The 27,484-nt window shown below is 27.8% G+C and overlaps 1 protein-coding gene across 5 annotated transcripts; it reads right to left on the reverse strand.

The window, feature by feature from the left end:
- Positions 1–544: 544 nt before the first annotated feature.
- Positions 545–26,902, reverse strand: LOC130672407 (cell surface glycoprotein 1). 5 transcript variants are annotated; one of them, XR_008990696.1, is made up of 11 exons: positions 26,743–26,902; positions 17,588–17,723; positions 14,532–14,706; positions 14,163–14,452; positions 12,626–12,806; positions 12,288–12,323; positions 9,456–10,319; positions 9,094–9,297; positions 7,717–7,801; positions 6,917–6,992; positions 3,984–4,060 (listed from the first exon to the last, which is right to left on the reverse strand). XR_008990696.1 is itself a non-coding variant. In XM_057476980.1 (10 exons), the coding sequence occupies exons 1-10, from the start codon at positions 26,747–26,749 to the stop codon at positions 2,379–2,381; spliced, it is 3,660 nt and encodes a 1,219-aa protein (XP_057332963.1). In that variant the 5' UTR covers positions 26,750–26,902; the 3' UTR covers positions 545–2,378. The 5 variants fall into 5 exon arrangements, 3 of the variants coding, with proteins under 3 accessions (XP_057332963.1, XP_057332964.1, XP_057332965.1); XR_008990695.1 differs by having other exon boundaries at positions 6,917–7,010; XM_057476980.1 differs by lacking the exon at positions 6,917–6,992 and having other exon boundaries at positions 545–4,060.
- Between the last annotated feature and the right edge of the window lie 582 nt (positions 26,903–27,484).

The raw sequence follows: 27,484 nt of genomic DNA on the forward strand, positions 1-27,484 counted from the left end.
ACACATGATCGATAAAAAATAATTAATAATTATAATTTAAAATACATATGTATTTATTTTGATATTACGGTTAAATTATAAATATATCGAGTCACAATTATTGAAGTTGATTGTATAATTCAAAGCAAATGCTAAATGAAAAATCGATTATTAATTTAATGCAGGAGTTGAAGTGAGTTGTATAATATATATGACATTTTCATGATTTTTATTCTGTTTCTCTTACGCAAGTATAATTATTTGTTTCAAATGATTAATTTATATAAATATCGCGGGAAAAAATAGCGGGAAATCACAGTTTCAAATATCAGCAAAGTCCCTCTACTTCGAAACTATGAAAATTACATTATTTCTGAAGTAGTAATTATCACAGTTTCATATAAAACTTTTTTCAGTCCTCAATAGCAAACAGATTTTCTTCAAATTTCACCTGTGTTAAAAAAATTAGTTCCAAAAACGTTCCTGACAGTGAACTTCCATAATTAAGACAGTTCTAAGCTTTAAGGTGAACATTTTTGAAATTTTAATCAATTAGAAGTGTGAAAAGTTTTTAACTAGTGTAGACTTTTCTTGCGGGTTTCTATTTTTTTAACTTCCCGCTAAAAAAATTGAAGATTTTCAAAAAAGGAAAGTTATTGGTTTTGATCCGATTTTCGAAAATCAAGTTTTCATTAGATGTCGACGTTTTGAGGTCCTAAGAAGCTATTCTGACTATTCCCGGATGGACGTCCGTCCGTCCGTCCGTCCGTCCGTGTGTGTGTGTGTGTGTGTGTGTGTGTGTGTGTGTGTGTGTGTGTGTGTGTGTGTGTGTGTGTGTGTGTGTGAACCTTTTTTTGTCCGACGATATCTTTGGAACGAATCAACCGATTTGAACGTACTTGGTGGCAATCGAAAGGGCTCACCAAAACTTAGATTTGATTAGATTTTGCGGTAGATTGGTCATGTAGTTTACGAGTTATACGAAGAATAAAAATAAAAATTTTTTTTTGTTTTTGGTTTTTTGCGTATAACTTATACACCACTTGCCCGATTCGCCTCAAAATGTACTCAGTTCTAACTCTTGCGAGCCCTTTCGATTGCCACCAATCACGTTCAAATCGGTTCATTCCATCCAAAGATATCTTCGGACAAAAATTATAATTTTTCAGTGAAGGTATGTTTTACCGGCCTAACAAATTTTTAAGCTCGGAGAGTTTAAAAATTTACAAGTAATAATGTTTCCGGGCTCCCTGAGCTCGAAAACAGCGGAAAATTTTGGGGCTGGTCTGCAGGGTCAGGCGGTTTTCAGATTTTTTTTTTTTTTGAAATTTTTTAAGCAAAAATGATTTGAGTTGACAATTTTGTGAGTTCATACTCAATCAAACTATTTTTGCTCAAAAAATAAAGAAACCGCGCAGGAAAAACTTACACCGGTTGAAAATTGTTCACTTTATGATTTTTTCAGTTTAAAAAATGTTCACCTTAAAGTTCATAATTGTCTCAATTTTGAAAGTTAACTTTCAGAAACGTTTTTGGAACGAATTTTTTCATTCGGGCATTCAACTAAAAATACATTAAAAACTGTAAAATTTGTCATCTATAATTGTAATTACTTTTATTACAAGAAGTAGTCTCAATTATTACAGTGCAAATTATAATACTTAAAGTTTTTTATACGAGGGCCCGGTTTTTGCACTATAAACTGTAATTTTTCCACTGCTATTTTTTCCGTATAATTATCAAAAAAATTTCTAAAAAATACTTATTTTCTAAGCATTATTGCTCTGATTAAAACTCCGATTGATTCCGATTAAAATTCAATGAAGTGCCTTCATGTTTTAATCGGAATCAATTAGAATTTTTAACCAGAATGATGGCGCCTCATAAGGATTCCAATTAGTCAAATTAAAACCGATTAATTCATCAATAAGACGCAATTAATTAATTGATTAATGGTATTCGCACGTTATAAATAAATAATTAAAAGACGAAGTGTTAAATTCATTATCTAAACATTTAAAAAATTACTTATGATACTTCAATAAGTGCAACTATTAATCATTAAATACTAAATTTCAAAAATACATTTGACTTCAACTCCTTTACAAAACAATTAATGATTAGTATTGAAAAAAATTGTGTGTTTATGGAAGAGCGCGAGTGTATGAAGAAAATATAAGTAAACAATCTTAAATATTACACAATATAAACTGTTTTCTGCTTGATAAAAGTCAGTCTAAATTTTAAATAATTATTAATATTATTATTATCTTATTATCCATTAAAAAAACAAACATAAATAGTAAGTATTAAACCATTGACTAGTTAAAAAATCCTCCATAAACTCTTACAGTATAAATTTTATAAAAATTTCCTTAGAATAAAATCTATTTAAAAATTTATGAATTAGTCGGTGGCTCTTGCTCTGTTTTTTTGGAGGATTTAGTAGTCGCAGGCTTAAGTTTTCGCTTGGGTGGTACAGGCATCTGAGAAGTAGCCGGTGGTGGTGTATCAGGAACAGACGTATCAGGATCTAAACTCTGGACAGATTTCGTTGTCTTCTTAACAACTTTTATAACCTTCTTTGGTTTATCTCCAGTACTGCTGCCACTTTCTGCTGTATCATCGGACGGATCTTTAATTTTCTTAACCACCTTCTTTACAACTTTTTTCGTAACTTTTTTACCATCGTCTGTTTCACCTCCTTCTGACTTTTCTTCCGAACTCTTTTTAATTATTTTTTTGACAACTTTCTTTTCACTTTTCTCTCCTTTTTCTTTTTCTGGTTTTTCAACTTTTATAGCTTCTGTCAAACTTGCAGTCACTTCAAGCGGTGGACTTGTTGGTGGAGTTGCTTCAATTACCGTTGGAGTACCCGGAATTATTAATTCCTTCGGTTGAGATTTTTCTGATACTTGAGATGATTCAGGCACTTGTTCATCTTTCGATGACGCAGCCAAACTTTCTTCTTTTCCAGTAACTATTTCTTCAACTCTTTCAGGCACAGCGGGTTCAGTTTCTTTAGCTTCTGAAAGTAGTTCAGTTTTATCTCTAGATCCTACTGGTTTTATTTCAGATTCAGGTTTAACTTCTTCTGAAGTTTTAGGCACTTCTTCAGGTACATTGTCTTCAGTAGTTTTAAGAGTTGTATCACTTTTTGTTTCGGATATCGCTTTAGAAGTAAGTCGGCAGCTATCTGATTTTACAGCAGCTTCAGTCTCACGAGAACTTGAAGTTCCAACTGGAATACTTTCAGTTTCTGTTATTTTTTTTTGTTCTTCCAATTGTGTTTTTGAAGTTTCTTTACTTGCTGACCCTTCAGATGTTAATTCTGTTGTGGGAATTGGTACCGATGGAGATGAAAATCCTGTTGATGACAGTGGTGTAGATGTAGGTGTAGATACAGATACTGGTGTTGGTACTAGTGCTGGTACTGGTGTTGGTGCTGGTGTAGATACTGGTGCTGATGATCTTGTAGGTGTGTTATTGATAGATCGTAAATCAATGTCGAAAGCATTACCATTCGGTTGCATTATTGGTGAAGCTTCGACAGAAGGTGATTGTGCAGGTGGGGATGGTTCAAGTGGCGCCTGAACGACAGTTGAAATAGATTCTTGAATAGGTGCTGAAATAGATGATATAGCTTCTTCAGTCACTGGTTTAATATCCTCAGAAACAGATTCTTTAATATCAGCCTCTAAAACAGACTCTGCCACTTGAATCGGAACAGGACTTTCGGGAATTGTTCTAGCACATGATGATTCTTTTGAAGTAGTATCTAATTTTGATTCTGTAGATTCATCTTTACAAGTTGGATCATCTGACTCCCTTGTAAATCCTAATGGAATCGTGGGTTTTTCTTCTTGTTTGGATGTTTCTGGTGTAGATGTTAATTCTTTATTGGAAACCGCTTCCCCGGATTTTTTGATACACAGTCGTGGAGGTGCAGAAATTACGGCTAAGACAACATTTGATGATTTTTCTTGGATACCTTTTTTGGTTAAGTCGTTTGCATTTTTATTTTCTTCAGGGCTTGTTCTTAGATGGTATTCCGATGCTACACCTTGTTTAATTTCTTTTGCTGTTAAATAATACAATAAATGTTATAGTTATCAATAATTTGGTATTGGATTAGTAGTTACATCTTTTATTATTAACAATTAATATGATTCATGCTCATTTTTTATTCATTAATTTTTATTATGATAAATGTAATGATATATGTAATGATATATGTAAGGTAAAGGCCCTAATTATTGACACTGTAAGGAAACTTGTGGGCATTATTTCAGTAATAGGCAGTTTTTTCCGTCGGCCATTTTTACCGATTACTCAAATTGGCGGATTTCGTACTGTTTTTAAAGACATTAACTTCTTTTTTTTTATTACACAGTAAAAAATATTGTGTAAAATCAACACAGTTTGTGTGTTAAAAACGGTTGACACGAAATTTGTGTTGAAATTTCGACACAAACTTTGTGTAACCCCTTTTTAACACAAAGATTATGTTGAAATATCGCCACAAGAGAGCGCAAAGAATTCCACAGTAACACACAAAAATTTGGAAAATCCAAAAGTGCACGCCTCGAACGCTCATGTTATGTTTTTTTTTAAAAGTTAAATTTCGAATAAAATTGAATATCCCGCTCTTTTCCCATAGAAATTTCCATGGTAAATATACGGTAATAAAAGTAAAAAAAAAATAAATAAGGAGAACATTCCTAATGAAAAATGGCGGCAGTGTGTATTTGTTTACATGTAAGATTACCGGTTTTAACCGTAATGATTTATTTTTTAAAAAACGAGAAGGCCTACAGTAGTGATTTTCGAAAGGAACCTTCTTTGCTTATTTCTGAAAATTTAAAAAAAAAAATTAAGTAGTTTCGTCAAGTCGTTCTCGAGATATCCGTACCACGCCGTTTTTTTGAACCACAGACTAATGGACGTCTACGATAAATTTTTTTTAATGAACTTTTTTTTATATTAATACATATTAGACAAATTAAAAAAAGTATCAGGATTATTTATTAGTGTTTCAGCTTTATATTGATGACCTTTTCATAATGTGTAAGAGTAATAGAAAAAAAATATATGCACTTTAATGAGTGGAAATCGTGTGACCTTGACAGGCCGGTTATAAAGCACAACCTCTCCGCTTCGTTTCCGAGGCGTGCAAAATGTGTTAATAAAGAGTGTATAACACATTTTTTATGTTACAAAATAAAGTGACACAAACTTTGTGTTAGTTTAACACAATACAATTTTTAACACAAACCGTTTTCGACACAAATACACAATATTTTTTACTGTGTATCTTTTATATTATAATCTACATTGAGAAAAAAAATACTAATTTCCAAACAAGAATTTCTTGGTTCAAGAAATGCGTTCAAAATATTTATTTTATTATTATTAATTATCAACTTCTTGAGAAAAGAGCATCAAATTTATTTTTGTTATTATATGAATTTGATATTATATTATGACTAAACAAAAGAATAGCTTTACTTGATTTAAATAAAAATTATTTCCTTCAATTCTATGAATTCTTGAGACAAAATTATATATTCTTGAAAATTATCAAGAATATATGTTCTTGTATCAAGTAAATGTTCTTGATAAAAGTATTTTTTTTCTCAGTGTAACGATTCACTTTCTGGGATCTTCATATTCTAAAAATAATCTTTAAATATTTATGACTTTTAACAATCTAGAAAAAAGTTGAATAAAATAGTGTTAATAATTAATACTCTGTAAACAATTGGCTCTTTTACCTTACGTATTTTCTTTTTTTTCGTTGTTTTAAAAAAAATTTCGTCGGTTGAATTAATTTAGGCAAGGATTTTTTGAATGATAAATAATGATAGTTACTTTAAATTAGTTATTTAATTTAAATGTGGAACGAATTTTCATATCAACTATATTTACTTATATAACAATAAAGTAGCAAAAATTTTTCTCAAGTTTTTGAAAATATCTACAGTAAAGTAAGAGTCCCAGTACCCTATCAGGGATCTAATACCCGATTACTCGCGTATTTGTACATCGATATTTACTAAATTTTACTAAATATAAATATACAAATGCATGGAGTGATCGGGTACTAGTTTCCTGGTCGAGTACTAGATCTTTCATCTTACCTAAGGAATATATTTAGCAAAAGTTGAGCAAAATTAACTTTTAGAGGGATTTTAAAATATTTTAATTCTACTGGATAATAAATTCTATTTAAAATTTTTAAATATAGTTGGTATTAAATAATATATCGTGAGACAAGGGATGAAACGAGACGATTTCAGAGCAGGGTGAAGTTGGTTAGCATATCACACGAGGTCTGAAATCGTGTTTTATCTCGTGTAACGCATTATATTTTTTCATAATTACGTGTTTGCATTTAAGCTCGTAATTTAAATGCAGATGATATGAAAACAAAAATATTTAAATTTATATTATTATTATTATTATTTAATGACTGAATTATTATAAAAGCAGCTGAAGCACACAAATAGCAGGATGATGCATGATTCAATTTATTAATTTTTTTAAACAAAATAATGACACGGAAACCATTTAATGTCGTGACATGACAATAAAAATTAACATTATGATCACTATTAATGATTTTTTTTTCTGATGAAAAATTATGCTACATAAATTAAAGAAGCCAAATTATACACTGAGAGAAGAATTTATTTGAGCCAAATGAGATTTGTTTCAGGCAAATAAATCCCATATTTGAATGGATCCAATTAGTGTTTATTTGAGACAAAGATATGGCTCATTTGAAAGAAATAAATGATTTTGTTCAGTTAAACAAATCTATTTATTTGGCTCAAATAAATTCTTCTCTCAGTGTAGATAATAGAAAATATTTTCGTTATTTACTATTGACGTCTTTAATCACAAGAAATTAGTGATAAGCCTTAAAAATATTTACCCCAGTCAAGCAAAACGATAATACAAGATGTAGCAATAATATGACGCCATAGTCTGTTAGTCGCTCTCCTCCTTTCCTGTTTTCAAACACTCAACTTTTAATAAAAAAATACTTATAAATCGAACAATTAAAATTTTACCGTTAAAAAAAAAAAACTTAAAATTATTTATTAAAAAAAAAAAAAAAACATGGAGAAAAATGTTGGCTTAAAACCTACCAATTTTTATTACGCTGTCGATCAAACTTGAAACAGGAAGGGAAACATCAAAAAAATTATTATGCTCTTATGAAAAATTATTATGCCGCATCACAATTATTATAATGTATGGAAGTAATTGTTGTTACATCTTATCGGTGTGTCTCGCGCGTAGTAAGTATTATGATACAGCATAATAATTTTTTGGATGCTTCTCTTCCTGTTTCAAATTTGGTCGACAGCATAATAAAAATTGATAGGTTTCGAGCCAACATTTTTCTCCGTGAATGGTCAACTTCTTATTGATTCAAATGGCCCATGCTTTTACTAAAAAATAAAAAATAAATAAAATCCAAACGTAATTAATGCATTTTCCACGTTAATATATTAAGTTGCATTTAGAGCGATAGCATTTAATAACAAATTAAATACTTTTTTCGTTTTTACTTTACTTTTCAAATCCCCTGTTATAAAAATGCCTTTTAATTATTTTAATATTTCTTTTGCAAAATTTCAATTTATTGTTATAATTTCGCGAACCCTTTTTTACATTTCTTTTATTAAATAAATTAACGTATATAATTATTTAGACAAAATCACTCACCCGGTGCGTCTTCCGTTAATGGAGTTTTCGTAGCAACTGATGGAGATGTTTTAGACTTTTCTTTTACTTCTTCGACGATTTTTTCCTGAAAAGTTTAAAAATATTGGATACGTTATTTTTTAACCATAAGAATAATTGTCATTATTATTTTTTTCCGACCCACCCTATGGTAGTTTCGGTATTTTTTATAGGAATTCATTTTTTTAAGTTATAAAATGTTAATTAGCGGTGAGAAATTTGAATTATTCATCAATTTTCGGGAATTATTACAATCATTTTTTTTTATTCATCACAAGTTAGATAAAATTTTTATATTCAAGGTTCAAACCGAATTACCGACTACGGATTTTATTTCAATCCGAGTTTACTCCAATTCAGTCATCCGTTCCGCATTCACTCCGAATTTAATCCGCGTTCACTCGGCAAATTTTTTAGTGTAACGAACAATTCGAATGCTTCGCACTTTTAGAATAATTCAAAAATTTACACGTAATTTAAAAATTGACTAATTTTGATTCTTCGTTCAATTTTGAATTCTCCGAAAACTTAAAAATTTGGTGACAATAGAGCACTAACGCTTCGCGTTGGAGGTGTGTAATAATTCAAATTATTTGATTCGATTCGAATACTATTTCCACACCCTTAATGTTAATTAATTAAAAAATTTTTCTAAAAATTTTATGAATTTCTTAAATATTCTACACGGAAAGAAGATTATGGAAACGGTTCCTATAATTCTATAACATTTTTTCCTATACCAACATAGGAATTATCACCATAAATTACGGGAACAATTCCTATAATTATAGGAATGTTTCCCATAATTATATGAACAGTTCCTATAATTATGGGAATGCTACCAATAATATTATAGGAATGGTTTCTATTATTATATTAGGATTGGTTCCTATAATTTATAAGAATTGTTCCTATAATATTATGGAAATCATTCCCATAATATATAGGAATGAACCCTATATTTTATAGGAATCATTCCCATAAATTATAGGAACCATTTCCACAATATTATAGGAATGGTTCCTGTAATGCTATTAGAATAGTTCCTATACCATTATGGGAATAGTTCCCATAATATTATAGGAATAGTTCCCATAATAGTAAGGGAACGATTCTCATACCATTATGGGAATGGTTCCTATAATAGTACGGGAGCTATTCTAATAGCATTACAGGAACTATTCCTATACATTATGGGAACCATCCCTATAATAGTATGGGTACAATTCCTATACCATTATGGAAACTATTCCCATAATGCATAGCAAAAGTTCCCATAATTTTCTTTCCATGTAGAAGAATTTATAATATTCTTGGTTGTTAACAGTAATAATATAATAATCATTATTAAAATCTTACTTTAGGTTTGGGTTTTTCAGTTTCCGGCACAACGAAAACAGTTGAACATATTTTTTTCCAAATATTATCAAAACTATCACGCCCCATATAGTCGATTTGTCCCTCCTCCCAGCTCTGTTTCCTCATATGTTCTTCGAAAGCCACTTGTTCCGGACTTCTGGCTTCACCTAGAGTTATTTTAGACAACGCTCCAGCAATACCAGCCTACCAAATCAAATTCAAATCACATATTATACTTCTTATCTCAAAACAACATTCATATAAATCACAATATTTAACTTAATATTCTCCCAGTCATTAATTAACTAATAGCTGTATCGTTTTACAATTAATTACATCAATAGACGATAATTATTACTTACACGGTCGGCTTCAACTTGCCCAGTGAAACGAATTTCAGACTCAATTGAAATATTTTTAAATTCTGTGTAGGATTCGGGAAAGGATTTACTGTCTACATTATTTTTAATGCTTTTAAACACAGCATGATCGTGATAGTCATCATTTTTTTTATGATTTAAATTCAGTCTATCGTCAGTTGGAAAATTATCATTAATTTTTCTTACATTATTCAATTCGTCTCTATTTTTTTTAGCTTTTGACTCCATGTTTTCCCGCGAATTATTATAATTATGTGTATTATTAAATTCTAATAGTGTTTGTAAATTATTTTTAACTGTGAATTCATTTATTTTTTGTAAATTGTCAGTATTTGGATCAAAATTACTATTTATATTTATAGGTAGAGTTTGAAAATTTATAAATTCTCTATTATTGTCAGTCGTGTCAAAATTACTATCATTTTTATGATCATTATAATTACTGGTTATATTTATTGTATCATGTAATCTGTGCACTGTATCTTGATGATCAAAGTTAATTTCATTATTTTTAAATGGAATTTCAGGCTGATAATGTTCATTATTATGTTCATTATTATGTTCATTACAATGTTCATTATTATGTTCATTATAATGTTCATTATTATTATTATGAGCATGACTATTGTCATTATTAGTAGCATTAGTTACTTCTACATAATGATCCCATGGATCTTTAAATTCAGTCAAATAATTATTTGATATACTGTCAGCTTTGTCGTACGTAAAGTCTGTCGGTGTATGACAAACATGACGATTTGATCTTGAAGAAACTGTATTTCTAGATGGTGCAGAAGAAATTGTAACAAATAAATTGTGCTCACGACGTGCCAAAGTGCTGGTGATCTATAAGCCAAGCATAGGTCATGCCAAAAACAGAAAAAAAATAAATGCATACTAAATTCTGTTAGTTGATAAATAAATTCATTATTAATTATTTTACTTTTTTTTATTATTTATTAATTACTAACTAATAATTAGACTCGAAATTTTTTGGTAAAAATATTTGGATATCAAAAAAACACAGGATATAATAAACTACAGGACATTGCTATTAGTTTTGACGAGGTCGCTTTTGAAATTATAAAAGTCAATTTTTATTTTTTTTATCTTAGAAAATTATATTTTAATCGACCATATCAAGTGTGATTTTAATATTTACTAAATTCGACAAAAATTAATTTATCGCGGATTACTAACCGTGTAAACTTTTCGCGCGTTTCCGGTCGGATAACGACCTCCTTAATTAGCTTAACTATCATTTTGATATTTTATAAGGAAACAGTATAAAGTACCTGTGAGTAATAAGGCCTAGCTAAGGGAGATTTTGAATAGAATCGAAAATATTTCATTTAATTATCGAAAGGTATCATTAATCTTTATTTCAATACATTAGCCATAAAATAGAATGAAGTTATGGTAATTTATACCACAAACAAACAAAAAATTAAACTTTTACAAAAACCATACGAATAGGCCTTATTTTACTGCGGTAGGGTAATAAGGCCTACGGGTTAAACAAACTAGAATAGTTTAATTATACTTGACAAAATTGGTATTAGAGATGAATCATCACTCAAATTTAGCAACAATACTTTTTAGAAGTCAGAAGACTAGATTGCTTTGCTCAATAGAACTTAAAACTATTCGCCCAGATAGCAACATGACGTCTTGATGAGTTCTGAATGAATTCCTATCTATGATTTGGACGTCTCATCAACGTCTTAAAGAAGTCTTTAAGAAGTTCTCAAGATGTCAAATGAGCTACCTAGCGAACTCAGTAAGACGTCTTTAAAAAGAGTTCTCAAAGAGTTATTTTTTCTGACTTCGCAAATAAGACTTCAGTATGAATTTACCATGACGTCTTTAAGGAGCTCTTAATTTTGACTTCATAAAGAAGTTTAAAAAAGAATTTAGTCGTCACAAAACTGACATCTTATTAATGGAGTCTTCAAGAACTCTTAATTAAGAGTTCTTAAAAATGATACCTTTAAGAAGTCATTATAAGACTTCTTGAGGACACCTTCAAAAAGACGTCGTAAAGAAGTCATGCCGAATTGAATGCTGTCTGGGCGTATTCTTTTTAAAAGTCAGAAGACTAGATTGCTTTTTATAATTTCTTATGCGCTATGACAGAATATGACGGATGATGAAATATAGAAGACAGGTAACGTGGTATCGAGACTCTATAAACTTGTCGTAACATCTCTATGCAAGACCCTTCTACTAGAGTAGTCTTTTGCGGAGGCGGTTATTTTAAATATCATTCCCGTCACTTAGGCCTTATTACCCGACAGGCCTTATTACCCGCGGGTACCTTATATAATATATATAAATCCAAATATTGGGTGTACTTAAATTTATATAAATTTTTTGGTAATTACGTAATTATTGTCAAAATCTTGGATTATATTTTTGAATTCATAATTTTGAATTACAATTGAAAAAAAAATTAATGCATAATATTAAATTTGATTTATTTTGAGTATTTTGAATAAAGAGCAAGTTAATAAATAAATTTCCAGTACAGTAATATATATATATATATATATATATAATCTTTATTGCATATACTGTACAACTTCCGTTTAAACAGTATATATATATATTTATAAATTTATGTGAATATATTTTTAGAATAAATATATTCTTGCCAATTTTTCACACCTTGTGAATTGTAATTCAATATTATATTTCAAATTTTGTATGAAACTCTAATATTTTATCATTGCGTAATATTATTTATTATTGTAACTAATAAAAACTTAAATAAATAATACAATATATGTATATATTAAAAGATAAATATCTTACCTCGCAAAAATGCGGATCCCTGTGTTCTTTGCTTAGCTTGCGGAATCAGTAAAAGGTAGTAAGCATTATAATAATCACACAAAAATAATAAGAGTAGTTAAAAAACAACATATATTATTAACTCATTATTAAAATTCAAAAAAGTAAATATATAGATTTTTATCGATTATAGTTTAGAGAAAAAAAAATTAATGTGATAGATATATATTAATTTCACACTTTCAAAAATATAGATTAGTTATTAAAATTATTTTGATTACATTCACTTTGCTTTGGATTCAATATTATTTTTGGTTGTTTTTTTTTTTTTTGCTTAGTTGGTTTTAGAAAATACCTACCATGGCTGGTGATAATTGTGAGTGGACATCACGGCAAAAAATATTCCACCAATGCTGAAGAAGAGATTGAACATGATTTGAATCCGGTGACGGATGAACTATTCCAGTTTGGGTGTCGAAATGTTGTAACCATGGTTTCGTACTTCCGATAAAATGAATAATTCTCACTTCTTCTCCAAATCTAGAAGGTAAAACCAGCAAATAATTTTTTTTTTAACCCTCTGGTAATAAATAGTACGCGTAGAAAATGACGTTGGAATTTCAATAGCCTGCAGTATATTATTTACTTTAAATTAGTCTTTGTATACTAATTTTGAACAAAGACTATAGTCTTCAGTAAATTGTATAAAATTTATTAACAAAAAAAAAAAAAAATTGAAAAATGCCAAACATTTGTACGAAAATTCAAAATATATGAAAAAGTAAATTTATAATTTGGTATCTAAATTTTTAAAAAATCACTCATTTGATTGGCATAAATAATAAATTAATTTCCGTTAATTAGTAGAATATATTTTACACTAAATATTAAGGAATAGAATAAAATTTTTATAGTTCTTACTATAGAAAAATCAGTATATGGGATGATTATTACTGATAATGCCCACGTAAAAAAAGTCGTTCCAAAAATTTTGCAAAAAGATCATAACAGTGAACCTTCAAACTTCGGAACTTACACTGATGCACGGAGAGAAATTTATGGTAACCGTTCCTAGTACGTCTATGAAATATCATCCTATACCGTTATGGTAATGATTACTTGGAATTATGGGATATAGGCCCATACTTTCTGGGAAAAGTTCCCATAAGTATGGGAACTATTCCCATCATTATGGTAACAGTTCCCATATCGCATGTGAAAGAATTATGGTAATGATTACCATAATATTATGGTAATCGTTGCCATATATTACGGTATATCGTATATAGTAACCATTACCATAATATTATAGTAATGATAACTATAATATATATGGGTGCCGTTCCTATAATCAACATTTGCAAAAAACCGGTTACCATGTATTATGGGAACCATTCCCATAATTTATTGTAATTATTACCATAAATTTATCTCCGTGTAGAAGGATTTATCACACAGAAAAACAAGTTATCTCGAGTCAAGAAAATATTTTTGAAGACAAACGTTTCCGGGAACCAAGTCAAGATTTTCTTGAGCCAAGAGAATTTGTCTTGGTTAAAAAAAAAGTTTGTCTTGGTCGGAGAAGATTTCTACTTTATCTGAGAAAATTTAGGTTTCCAAAAGAATTTTCTTGAATGAAGAATATTTATCTTCAGTCGAGAATTTTTTTCGTTCTGAGTAGCATTTAAAAAGATTTCTTAGTACTTGAGAAATCATTTCTTAAACATCATTTTTTTATAGTTAACAAATATTTTCTACTATTTAAGAATCACTATTTTTAAATAGTAAAAAATGGTTGTTAAATACAAAAAAATTATGTTTACTTATTTCTTTAATTAATTCTATTTCTTCCGCGTAATAAATGATAATAATTATTTTATAAAATATAAATCTTACTGTTTGTATGCTGGAAGATAAGAGTAAGTAGCAGTTGAGCACATGTTGTAGATAAACGGTAAATGTTTAGAAATATCTTTATGAGCCCAATCGCTGAAGTAAAGATTTAATAGACCCTGGTCACCGCCATCAAATGAACCCTTTGAAGCTGCGAATGCTGTTAATGATGCAAATGTTTGTTGCGATGGTTTAAATACAAAAACACCGGAATTGAAACAATCAGGCCAGCCTACATCTGGCGCTGCCGATAATTCTTCGCGTTCAAAAAGTTCATCACAGTTACGAATTACCTGTTTATAAACAAATATTCATTTAATTACATTTAATTCAAGTATACTTTTACTACATTATTTAGAATTATAAACCTACAAGAGTATCAGCATCAACAAAGACACATTTCTCGTACTGTGTCAATCTCCAGCAATGTAATTTTGTAAATGTTATTCCTAATTCCGGTCTTGCTAGCAATGCGAGATTCGATTCATCTCGTGAATCAAGAACATTTACTTCTTGGACTAATGTAAAAACTGATGACAATTTTTCCCTTTAAATAAATTATTGTTAGTTAGTTAATTTATTTATTTACTTATTTTATTATCAAACTCAATCTTATATTTATAAATGAATCGTTTATTTGAGAAACCCCATAAGTCAAGAAAACAAAATTTTTTAGGAAACACAAAAACATTTTTTTGGAAAAACTTGACATTAAACTAATAAATAAATAATTGAATACAATGATGTTAACGTCTCTGAAAAAGATTCCAACAAGAAAAATTTAATTTTTGAACTGAAACTACTTAAAAAAATTATTTAAAGTTGATTGACTTATGGGGATTCTCAACCAAACGGAAAAAAAAGTTATGAAATCATTGTTTTTTTAAATGTTTCCACTCAAATCATTTATTACACTGATAAAATGAAGTATTAAATATGTATTTGAACTCTGAAACTCAGAAATTACAAAAAAATTATAATTAATTTAAACATTTTAATTAGTCATATAACAGTCAACAATAAAACAACATTTGAAATTAATTTTCCAAAAAAGCGCGAATTTTACATAAAAAAAAAAAAAATGATTTCTGTAAAACTAAAACTGCATATGTTTATTTGAGTCATTGACTTATGGGATTTCTCAATTAAATGAAATTGCTGTCACCCCGTTAATTTTTTTTTAACGCTGATTTGATGCAAATTTTGATTTTCTATGGAGGGACATCCAAAGAACCCAAAAATGCAAAAAACCCAATTTCGGAAAAAACATGACTTATGGGGTTTCTCAAATAAACGATTCAAATAGGAGACAAATCAACAAATTAAAGTATTTTTAAAAATTTTCTAATCTCAAAATTATGAAAACTAGATTTTTTTTTACCAACAATACAAGTAATTTTGAATTTCGACGAAATAAAGAGTAATTTCATACTAATAAGTATAAAAAATGTCTACTTAAGTCAATAAACTTTTCGATTACCGAATTATATGGTCTATTGAAATCGGTCAGTTTAAATTTACTCATTCATCAGAAATTATCAAATGATATTTTTAATATTTCTAATCAAAAATATGTTGATAAAATTGTTTTTAATTCGAATGGATAACAATATCTTGTTATTTTATAACAATTTCTAAAATAAGTATTTTTTAACTGAAATTATCATTATTAGGAGATTGTTTAGTAAATAGATCGTTTTTATCAAATTTATCAATTTTTGAAAGCTTATAAATCAACATTAAAAAAATTTTTATTTTTACACTAAACGTGTTTAGTTGCATGTCAATAAAATTATCAAGTGATGTAACATTTATGTCTTTGTAGGCCTAAATTATTTTTTCCCTTATGAACAAAATAGAAAATTCAAAAATTCGATTATTAAATTATTTTTTTTTCGACATTTTTACGCTCAAATTTTGTTGTAAATCAAAATCTTCAATTAAATATCTATCCTAAAAAAGTTGGTGTTATGTCACCGCTTCTTGTCGTCATGGCAACGGTTGCTATGGAATTGATGATATAGTAACCGTTGCTATGGAGACTGTTAATATAGCAACGGTTGCTATGGAGACTGTTGACGTAGCAAAGGTTGCTATGGGGATGGTTGGTCATGTTATAAGCTAGTGGAGCCCGCAAGAAAAAATTTTATATGTGAAAAAATATACGTTAAAATATATGAATATTATAATGTGATATATCGCACAATATATAAAATAATATTTATATTTTTGCCGTATTAATATATGATAATATATTGAAAAAAAATATATTGCTACAATATATTAATTATATATTTATCAATATAACTTTTTTTATGTATGTTTAGCATATATATCTTGGTACATTTTATTATATATTGATATATTCTATTGAAATTAGTATATTTATTAATATACAGTATGATGTATATTTTTTACATAAGTTTTCCAGTATATTGCAAAATACATGGTACTCCATATATTTTGCAATATATAACGTCCAATACATACATATTTTTCGTACTATGGTATGTTACATAATAAATATCATGCATTTTAGTTTGTAATTTTCATTTCTATGCTATCGGGCAGCTTCTCAAAAAACATAGGTATATAAAGACTATAATTTTCAATAAATTGAGAAAAATATCATTTTTAATATATTGGAAAAATATAACTTCAATATACCGCAAGTCATATATTTAAACATATAAGTTCTTCCATATATGATCAATTATATACAGACAATATATTACTAATTATATGAGTCAAAATATATATAAATTTTATATATAAAATATAAAACATTATATAAAAAGAAATATGTTATTAAAAATATATAATCCAATATATGTAAAAGACATATATTCATAAATATATATATTTTTGCCGCCATATATTTATCACATATTCACCATATATATTTTTATATATTTTTAACATATAGTTTTTCTATGCTGGAGACAATAGGAATCCATGATGAATATTTTTAATATCGTCTTTTTTATAAGGGGAGCGTGGAAGGTAGTAGTTATCAAAACATTACAAGGGGTAAAAAATAATGAGCACAAGCCTTCTAGTATTCATAAAATTTATGTAAAAGTTAATTTGAAAAATTTTTCTGTTTTTTTGGGAATTTCTCATTCTTAAAGTAAAAAAATTTATCTGCACATTAAAAATTCATTAAATTTTTTTTAAAAATATTAACGTCCAGTAAAATATCCCGCGTATTTTGATAAAAAAAAAAAATATTGACTGCTCTAAGCTACAAGTTGAAGGTTTTAAGTTTGAGGTCAACTACACGTTTAAATCTTGGCATCAGTAATTTCTGACGTTATTAAATTTAGCCATTAACTTTAAACTTGAACTTAAAATTAATCATTTAATTATTTTAATTAATTAATTAAATCAAATTCAATACTACTATAATTTATTATTTAATTAATTACCTCATAGCAGCTGTAACACCCGGAGTGATAAGAACAGCAAGATCATGTCTTGTCCCCGCTCGTTTTAATGAATGCGCTAAAACGAGAGCTCCAAGAGAGTACGAGTCATTGGTAACCATCGTTACCCAAGCAAACCCTGTGAAAAGAAATTATTATAAATAGTTAATATCTATAATCAATAATAATAATAATTGATAAAAATTTGAAATAATTATTTGATGTCAATGCCCATCAGATGAACTTTAGTTCCGCGTGTAATTTAGTAAACACCAAAATAACCGATAAAAGAGTTCAGTGTCTTATCAAATAAAAATAGTTGTGTAACTATTCGCGATTCAATTTTTATTATCAATGTTTATTATTTCATTAAATGGCTGTTTGATTAAAAAATATTTTTAGTTTATTTCTTTGAAACTTAAATTAAATTAATGCACAGGCATAAAGACGGAATGTGTCTTGATGTGCCAGAAAGAAAGATGAAGAATAAAATTGGGCTTAATGCCAAGTCTTGATATATATTTAGGTGTCTTTATGTTTAATTTGCGTCGTACGATGTGTGTATTGTGACTTTTTAAATATTATCATATTGATTCATTTTTTTTTCGTCTAATACATTAATTTTTCATTGAAAAAAAAAATTAATGCGATTCATTAAATAATTTATAATGAAAAAAAAATTTTGATTTAATTTTTAAATATTTTTATGATAAAAAATCTGACTGACCCTGTGGGCCAACCCCAAAACTGCCCGGAGAGCTCGAAAATTTTATTATTAGTAAACTTTTGAGCTTTTTGAGGTCAAAAAATTTGACCGAAAAAAAGTCATTTTTGTCCTACGATATTTTTGGAATAAATCGACCGGTTTGCATGTGATCTGCGGCAATCGAAAAAACTTGTTGAGACGGACTTGATAAAATTTAGAAACCGGTCGATCGATTTACGAGTTATGCAACAGAAGCTTAAAAAAAATCTTTTTTTAATATTTATTTTTCGGTAACTTGTAAACTATTTGAGCGATCAACTCCAAAATCTAATCAGTTCTAAGACTTAGTGACCCACACACATACACATACACACAGGGCCGGACGTTTATCCGGAAATAGTCTGAATAGTTTCCTAGAACTTCAAAACGTTGAGATTTGAAAACTCGATTTTTGAAAATCGAACCGAAACCAATAACCTTTTTTTCTGAAAATTTTCAAATTTCATAGCGGAAAGTTAAAAAAAAATGTAATCAATAAATCAAATTGTAGGATTTTTATTTAAAGAAATTTATTTTAGTTGATAAGAATTTAATCTATCGTACGATATTTAAACGTTATCAAAATAAAATATAGATTGCATTAGTTTATTATACGCAGTTGATATTAAGATGTCAATTTATAAGTGTGAATCATTTGAATATAATTATGTGTATACATATATTTATTTTGTAGACATCGATGTAAAATAAAATTATTTGGCACATGGATCTTGCTTCTGCATTAACTGCGTTTGTTAACACGTGTCAACTTATTTATTTCACAATTACACAGTAAATATGTTTTTTCCGGCTTTAGAATAATTTTGCAACTGAAAAAATTATAAATAAAAAAAACTTGTGAATTAAAAAATAAATATTAAATAATTAAAAAAAAAACTCTTTTTTTAAAAATAAAATTCTGCTATGATTTAAATTTAATGAGACGTTGAACTCAAAACATAAATAAATTTATTTTTTACGTTCTGTTTTATAATAGATTTTTTTTTTTAAATCTGACATTTTAATGGGTTTCAAAGCAAAGCTGAGAACGATATTAATGGTAATAATTTATTTTGATACATTTACGTTTTTTATTTTTACACTAAATTCGTTTGTAAGCTATTATATAATATATATTATTCAATACATTGAATATTTTTTTTGTATGTAATTTCAAATTTTTAAATGATACATTTTTATGAAATATTAAAATTTTAATTTCTTATCAAATTATATGTTATCAGTCATAAGTTATATATAACATTTTGAAAATTACAGACTATAAAAAAATTAGGAGTGAATTTTTAATCTGAATTAACTCCTTCATTCGGAGTTGTCGAGTTTAAAAAAAAATTACTCGTAAGAAATAAAAATGTTGGAAAATCCAAAAGTGCACAACTCAACCGCTCATGTTAATGATTAATATTTTAATTTTTTAAGATTACTTTGATTATATTATTGTTATTATTTTAATTAATTATTTACATTATTAATTATGAAAATTTTAGCCTATTATTAATTTTATTTTTGAATCGTTTATTTCATTTTTTAAGTTTTTTCTTTCAGTTTAATTATTTAAAATTTTTTTTAAATATTCCGCCTTTTTTTCATAGATGTCGCTTTTTACTTTTTAATCCCATTATCACACAAGTGCTGCTGCTAGTAGTCGGTGGAGGTAACAAAAATAATAAATGGCAGCTTAATTTTTCATATATTGCCGGTTTTAAGTTTTTTATTAATTACAATTAAACAAAAAGGATTTAGATAGTAATTTTCAAAAGGGTTCTTGCGACAAAAGATACAAAACTACTAAAAAAAAATTTAGGCCAATTTATTATATTTTTCGGAAGTTGTCGTGTTTCCGAAGATTCATATGTAACAACTGACAGCACTGGTTTCTTGAATTAAAATAATTCATTTTAAATCAATAGAATAATGAATCGACTCAATACCGGGTCGGAATTATTCCTTAATAAATTATCTTTGTACTAGTATACAATTTAACCCATTTTAGTCTGACCAGAAAAGTGTAGAGATGATTTAACGTGAGTGAATTAGTCGAAAAAGTTATTCTGATCGTAAGGCACACACAGCGCGTTCGCACTTGAGGTGTGCAATAGAGTTTTTTTAGCGAAGTGATTTCGGAGTTAATACACCGTTAGGACAAAACACTAAGAACGAGCAAACACGCATTTATGAATTCAAGCATCAGTCCGAGTTTAAGTTTCAATTATTTTTTATTGACTTCAATTTGTTACATTCGATTCTACACAATGTAATTTAAACGTAATTATTTATAAATACTAGTTCCCGTTCACTAAACATTTATCTAGTAGAGAAATTTTTTTATTCTATTTACAGTCTAAATCTTACACTGTAAAAAGAGCGGTGTTAAAAATGGACTCATTTTAACTCCGCCCGGTGTTAAAATAAAATTACACTGGTGTAGGAGGAGTAATTCACCGGTGTTAAATCGGGATAACCGGTGTAAAAGCGGAGTAAAACCGTAGTAAAAACGGAATAATATCGGTGTAAAAGCGGGGTAATACCGGTGTAAAAGCAGGATAAACTGCGTCCGCTTGAAGTATTAACTTTAAAGATTATAAAACACAAAAAAATGTCAGTTCTTTATGGAAATTTATAAAAAATATCATTTATTAACAAGTATAGTGATCGAGTAAGTAAAAATATTTACAAAGTAAAATATTTTAACACTGGTCTAGAATATTTACACCGGCAGCGGCGTTATTTTAACACCGGAGATTTTTTTTAACACCGGTACAGAATATTTACACCGGCGGCGGCGTTATTTTTACACTGATTTCGGTGTTGAAATTTAACACCTACACCGTTTGGACTTACCCCAGTAATTTTTTACAGTGTATGATTTACAGTCGATGTTTATTGAGAATTTAGGGAAAATTAAAAATTCAAAAAACTAAAAGCATCAGCCCGACAAAATGTACATAGAGCTAAGGGCAGGAGATGTAATGTGTTAGTTCAACTGTCTGGTGTCATTTGTCACACGTCATCTTCACCCTCATCAACTGGGCCTGAAGTCCCTTTGACCTGTGAAGATTATTTCTGTACGAATCACGTGACGGGGGTACATCTGACGTCACAGCCAAGCGCTTCTTACATATATTTTTTTTAAATTTATATAAAATGTAACTATATTCCAGTCAATATCAATTTTATTTGAAATACAAAAAAATAAATAAGAACTTATAAATTTATTTCAATATTCACCCACGAATTTTCTTAAAATAAATATTATAAATAAAACGTAATAAATATCTAACGTTTGAAAAAATTTTGTTACTTAAACTATTTCGCTGGCCCATTTAAAAATCCAGTAAGACCATATTCTTATTTTGTAGTTAAAATTACCCTAAAAATTTGGTATTGTGGAACATCTGGTAAATATATATTTATATATCACGTGCTAACTAAAGATAGCACTTAACATACAGTACTAATGAATACTATATTTAATAATGCATCACAGAAAAAAATTTTTTGAATAATTTTTATTGAAGACTTTCTGCGTCAAGTTATTTTAAGTTTTCTAGTAAGAGTAACATGTTATTTTAATCGTTTAATTGATTGTTTTAATTTAATTTAATTTTTCAGTTAGTAAATTACCACTTGGTTACTTGCCAAATTAATTGCTACTATTATTTACTTACTGATAATTAATTTAAATTTATTGAGTTCAGTATCAAATTCATTTTTAGGTAATTAGCAAGTAATAAATTATGAATAAATATTGTTGGAAAATTATAGGAATAGTTTTCTACAATATGCGACTTAGAAAAAATTATGTAATTATAAAATAACATTTATTTATCAATTAAATGTCCGTATAAAAGTAAAAAGTCCAAAAATTCAAAATTTTGAACTTTTGCAATACCTCAATATTAATAGAAATAAAAATGTGAAATAATTATAGGATAAATTAAAAGACGAAATGAAAATTCTACGAGGCCATTCCAGAAAATTTGAACATTTCTTATTTAATTTCTCAAATGTAAAAAAGTCTCTGAAAACTGGTCAGAATTTTGAATTTTCAAGAGATTTTTCTATGACTTCCCGTATGAAAAAACAATATATGGTTAAAATATATAACATCATATATGTTTGCATATTGTATTCATAGTATTGATGTATTTCCTTTTATATTAAAAAAAAATAAGATTTTTATATAAAATGAAATATATGGTAACATATAATTTATATCATATATGGCACCATATATTTTTTTTGTTATATTTGAGCATATATTTTATTCAGTGTATGTATATGTATATGGGTATATATATTCGCATCAAATTTACTAATTTTGAAAATTTTAACTGAAATTTAAAGAGTATATTAAAATTTAGATCTAATGTAATAGGAGTTGGTCATACAAATAAGAAATTTTTTTTTTCCATACACAATACAAACGTATGTTTTTATCTATGATCAGTACATATTTTTCGTATATGATAGAAATATATATTTTTATGGATGATAAAAATATAGTTTTCGTATATGACAAGAATATATATTTTCATATGTAATAAAAATGTAGTTTTTGTATATGATTTACATATATTATTTTATATATCCTGAACATATATGGACTCGTATATGATGAATATTATATTTTTTAAAATAAAAAAAAAATATATCAGAAAATTTAGTTAAATTGGCCACATATATTTTCTGATATTTATCATATATTTTTACATCTATTTTGACTATATATGTTATTTTCATACGGGTTATCAGAATGAAAGTTCGAAATTTTCGGTTCTTTCGAACTCTTGTAGAATTGAAAAGAAATTCAATTTGAGCCACAGAAATTACAAAAATTTACTATTTTTCAACAGTTTTTGTCTATGTAAAAGTTCGATTTTTTTGAACTTTTAAACTCATGAGAACTATTGAAATATCGTAAATCGTGATCATTCCGCGACTCAAAATATAACGTTTTTCCATTTCGAAATAGCTCAAACAATCTGAAATTCAAAACTTTTCAGGTTCGAAATTGTCTCAAATTTCGAAGTTTGACGTCGAATTTTTTTTTTTACCCGGGTGATTTATTAGTCACTCTAAGAGGATGTTAATTAAAACGAAAAAAAAGTTTAATTGATAAATTGAATATAATGTTTTTTCATGGTCTATATCAGAGCATATATATTGATGATTATAATATAAGAGCAAGACTCAAGTGTTTAAATTCACTAAAATTAGTCTACGATGAAGAGACGTGGGCGGAGAAAGAGGAAACCCAGAAGATCTGGATTTAAATGTAATAATGTTTCATTGAAGAGAACAATAAAAACTCTGGGCATTAGATAGTGTAGTAGTAAACTTGTTGCCATCTCCAGTATTGAATTACATATATATGTATCTTATTTGTACGGACATAGAGCAGCTGTAACTGAGTATTAAAAGTTGTTTGTAACGTCTCTAAAACCTTGATAAGTTCAGATTAGCGAGGTCAAATTGATTATCATGTAGCTCAGTACCTAGTATTCCATCGCCAAATTAAATATCGCGTTTATCATAAAAATTATTTATTTTTTAATTCGGATATAAAATTGTAGGATTTTATTTGATTGAGTAATTAAATAATAAGGGTAAATATATGGTTATTTTAAAGTCCAGTAGCTGGACATGTTATACAAAGTAAAGTGGAAACTTGAGATTTAGTAGCGTCGCGACGACGCTAAACCGTTGGCTTCCATACGCGTATATTTACGCACAAGACGTACATTCTCTCGCTTAATTTTATTTTTTTTATTCACTACTATTTAGGTGTCTCATAATAGCACGGGTTTGCAAGGAATCTACACATTTTTATTATCTTCTTCATACATTTTAGATTATATATAATATATGTGATATTACATAAATGTTATATCAATTTCTACAATAACATTTATTTGCAAAAATAAGTTATTGAATTCATTTTGTATAGATTATTGTTTAATATAAATGAGGGTGCTTCGTTTGAAACGAAATTTTTTTTTTTTTGGCGGATACAATAAAATTTTATTGTTTATGTTGAGAGAAAAATTCTCTGAAAATTTCAGCTCTTAATTTTAATTTTAAGTACTTCCTCTCGAGCATCAAAGTTTTCCCATTTAAATAGCATGTAAATCGAATAACTTTTTTTTAAAATTACTATAATTTTGCCCGATTTTAAGCTATCGTTTTGGAACCAGTTTTTATTTGTAGAGTATTTGTTGCTTTTTAAAAGTGTATAAAACGGTTTTGGTCTAACTCAATCCATGTCGATTGTATCAGCTCCGAAAGTCAATTTTTCACTTTTTTCATTTATTTTTGTTAATAGTGAAGAAACGGCTCATCTTACAGAAAATATGCATAGAACCAATTTTTTAGGAAATTTTGTCCTCTACAAAATTGCTTCTAACACTTATATTGCTAAAGTGCACTGTTCATGAGATACATGCACTTTAACATTTTACAATAAAAAAAATTGCACGCTTACTGTAGTACTAATCTTTTTTTACTGTAAAATATTAAAACGCATGTATCTCATGAACAGTGCACTTTAGCAATATAAGTGTCAGAAGCAATTTTGTAAAGGATAAAATTTCCTAAAAGATTGGTCCTATGCATATTTTTTGTAAGATAAGCCGTTTCTTCACTATGAACAAAAATAAATGAAAAAAGTGAAAAATTGACTTTCGGAGCTGATACACTCGACATGGATCGAGTAAGACCAAAACCGTTTTATAAAATTTAAAAAAGCAACAAATACTCTACAAATAAAAATTGGTTCCAAAACGATAGCTTAAAATCGGGCTAAGTTATAGTAATTTAAAAAAAAAGTTATTCGATTTACATGCTATTTAAATGGGAAAACTTTGATGCTCGAGAGGAAGTACTTAAAATTTAAATTAAGAGCTGAAATGTTCAGGAAATTTTTCTCTCAACATAAACAACAAAATTTTATTGTGTCCGCTAAAAAAAAAAATTTCGTTTCAAACGAAGCACCCTAATATATATATAACTACTATGGATTATAATTTAAATAATCCAGATTATAAAATATGTTACGTGTAATTTATTATCAACTTTGATACGTAACATTGAATTAAAATTCTTCAATGCAATAATTTAATTAAAAAAAAAGTATGTTAAGTTTGTGAGCTTAAGAATATTTTACGATTTTTAACTTTAAGGTGATGAAAAAAATATGAGTTAAAAGGATGACAAAAGGGCTAAGTGTGTTTCTAAAATAGTAAGAGATAAATGTGGATGTCTGGAGACATGAGGGCTCTAGATGTTTAAAATTATTTCTGACTACAGTACTAAAAATATATATATGCATATATGTATAAATTTAATTATAAAACTATTTTTTTATAGATTTTGAATTTATATTTATTATTATAGTCATTTATTTAATTTGTAAAATTTAACTTTTGAAATTTAAACTTTTAGAAAATTCTAATTTTTAATTTAATTTGTAAAATTGTCCGCAAAAAATGTATGTAATTTTATTCTGATAATATATATATGGCAATAAAATTAATTATTTAAATTTTTACACAGGAAAAATAATTTCTTGGCGCGAGAAAAATTTTTAATTTTCAATTGAACACAAAAACTTTTGTTTTGAATTCAAAATGAAGAAAATTTATCAAGGCAAGTAAAAGTTCTCTTGGGGTAAGTAGACATTTTTTTGCGACAAAAATTCTCTTTTTTTTTTGTCTGCTCGCTGATATAATTTTTGATAAAAGTTCAAATTTCGAAAGTCAAAATTTCGTTGCTCTGAAGATCATTACATCAGACACCATTATAATTATTTACTATTAAAGCAAATGAAAATTAGAAAATATATATACATGTACACATGTATTTACATATAATTTAATTCAGTTAACAAAAATATATACTATAAAATAATGACCGCAATGATTTAAATGTTAATTCCTAAGAGGGAAGGGTTAATAGCGCAAGCGCTGTATCATTTTTATTAGTGAGCGGGAAATGAGGCGAAGCTGTAATATAATGAATTGATTTGTAATTGATGGTATTGATGGTAGAAAATTTATCAAATTCTATCAATCGATTGCTGCTGCGTAATTTTATTGAGCTGGCAAAGTACTACTGTTTGCTAGGGTGAAAAAATGAACTGAGAAAACTTCCTATGCCCTGAGTGGGAAATGGATAATATGGAAAAAATAAAAATCGATCCGCAAAATTTTCAAATAATTAACTTCGTCTTTGAAGGTCATTTTCTCAAGACCGGTTGCTGGCGACGTTTGCGCACTATATATCTAAAGAAGAAGTTAATCTTGAAACATTCCAGTCTAAGTAGAAAATTTCGTATTGAAAACTTATAAATAGATGAGACAAAGTGGAAAAAATAATATTTGAGTCAACTTACCACCCATTTTTTACGGATTATTTATTTTATTGTAGATAATATAAAGAGTACACTAGTCACAAATAATATTAAAAGTTAAAAAAAAGTAAACGATAGTCAACGTGCGTCTTCTATCGTTGTCGTTACACGAGTGGCAACTGGGCGAAACGTTAAATCCGGGATCGTCTCATATATATTTTTTGGGAAGTCAACTTACATAGGATTTAAACTTATCGATTGTTTGATGTCGGTAAAGCTGGGCTGGGCAGTAGTTTTTGTGAGTAAAGTAGTTTGCATTATCCTAAAAGATAGAATGAAATATTAACTGTCAGTTAATGACAATGAAGAGTTGTGGAATTTGAAAAGAGATGGCAGGCACAAAATATTAGAATTGAGTGGTATGAGAGTCATCTTTGAATTGGCGGCGGATAATGAGCACAGCTAGATTTATATTGCAATCGTCTAGATAGTATTTACTACTATCGGATTGATGGTAAAAAATTTTACCATATCGAGATAGTAATTTCTATTATTTAATTTTCTCAGTGTAGCGCCCCTGATTAAACAACTGAATTCGATCGAATTAAACAAAATTCAATTTTTAATTCTATTTAATTCAGATAAATTCTGTTAATTCGGTACCTAACTTAAAAATGAATTCTGTCTAATTCGGCAGGAAAACCAGAATTTGTCCCAATTAAAACGAATTTAAATGATTCTATTCGGTTTAATTCTGATTAATTCGAAAATATTTCTCCAACTT

This window comes from Microplitis mediator, chromosome 7, assembly GCF_029852145.1.
Source record: "Microplitis mediator isolate UGA2020A chromosome 7, iyMicMedi2.1, whole genome shotgun sequence".
Taxonomy (NCBI): Eukaryota; Metazoa; Arthropoda; class Insecta; order Hymenoptera; family Braconidae; genus Microplitis; species Microplitis mediator.

What these genes read in the sequence shown, in the direction of transcription:
- LOC130672407 (XM_057476980.1), bottom strand. An exon ending in TTGTTGATGCTGATACTCTT is followed by an intron (nt 14,453 to 14,531) that starts GTAGGTTTATAA and finishes GTTTATAAACAG; the next exon opens with GTAATTCGTAACTGTGATGA. An exon ending in CTGAAAAACCCAAACCTAAA is followed by an intron (nt 7,802 to 9,093) that starts GTAAGATTTTAA and finishes TAAACTTTTCAG; the next exon opens with GAAAAAATCGTCGAAGAAGT.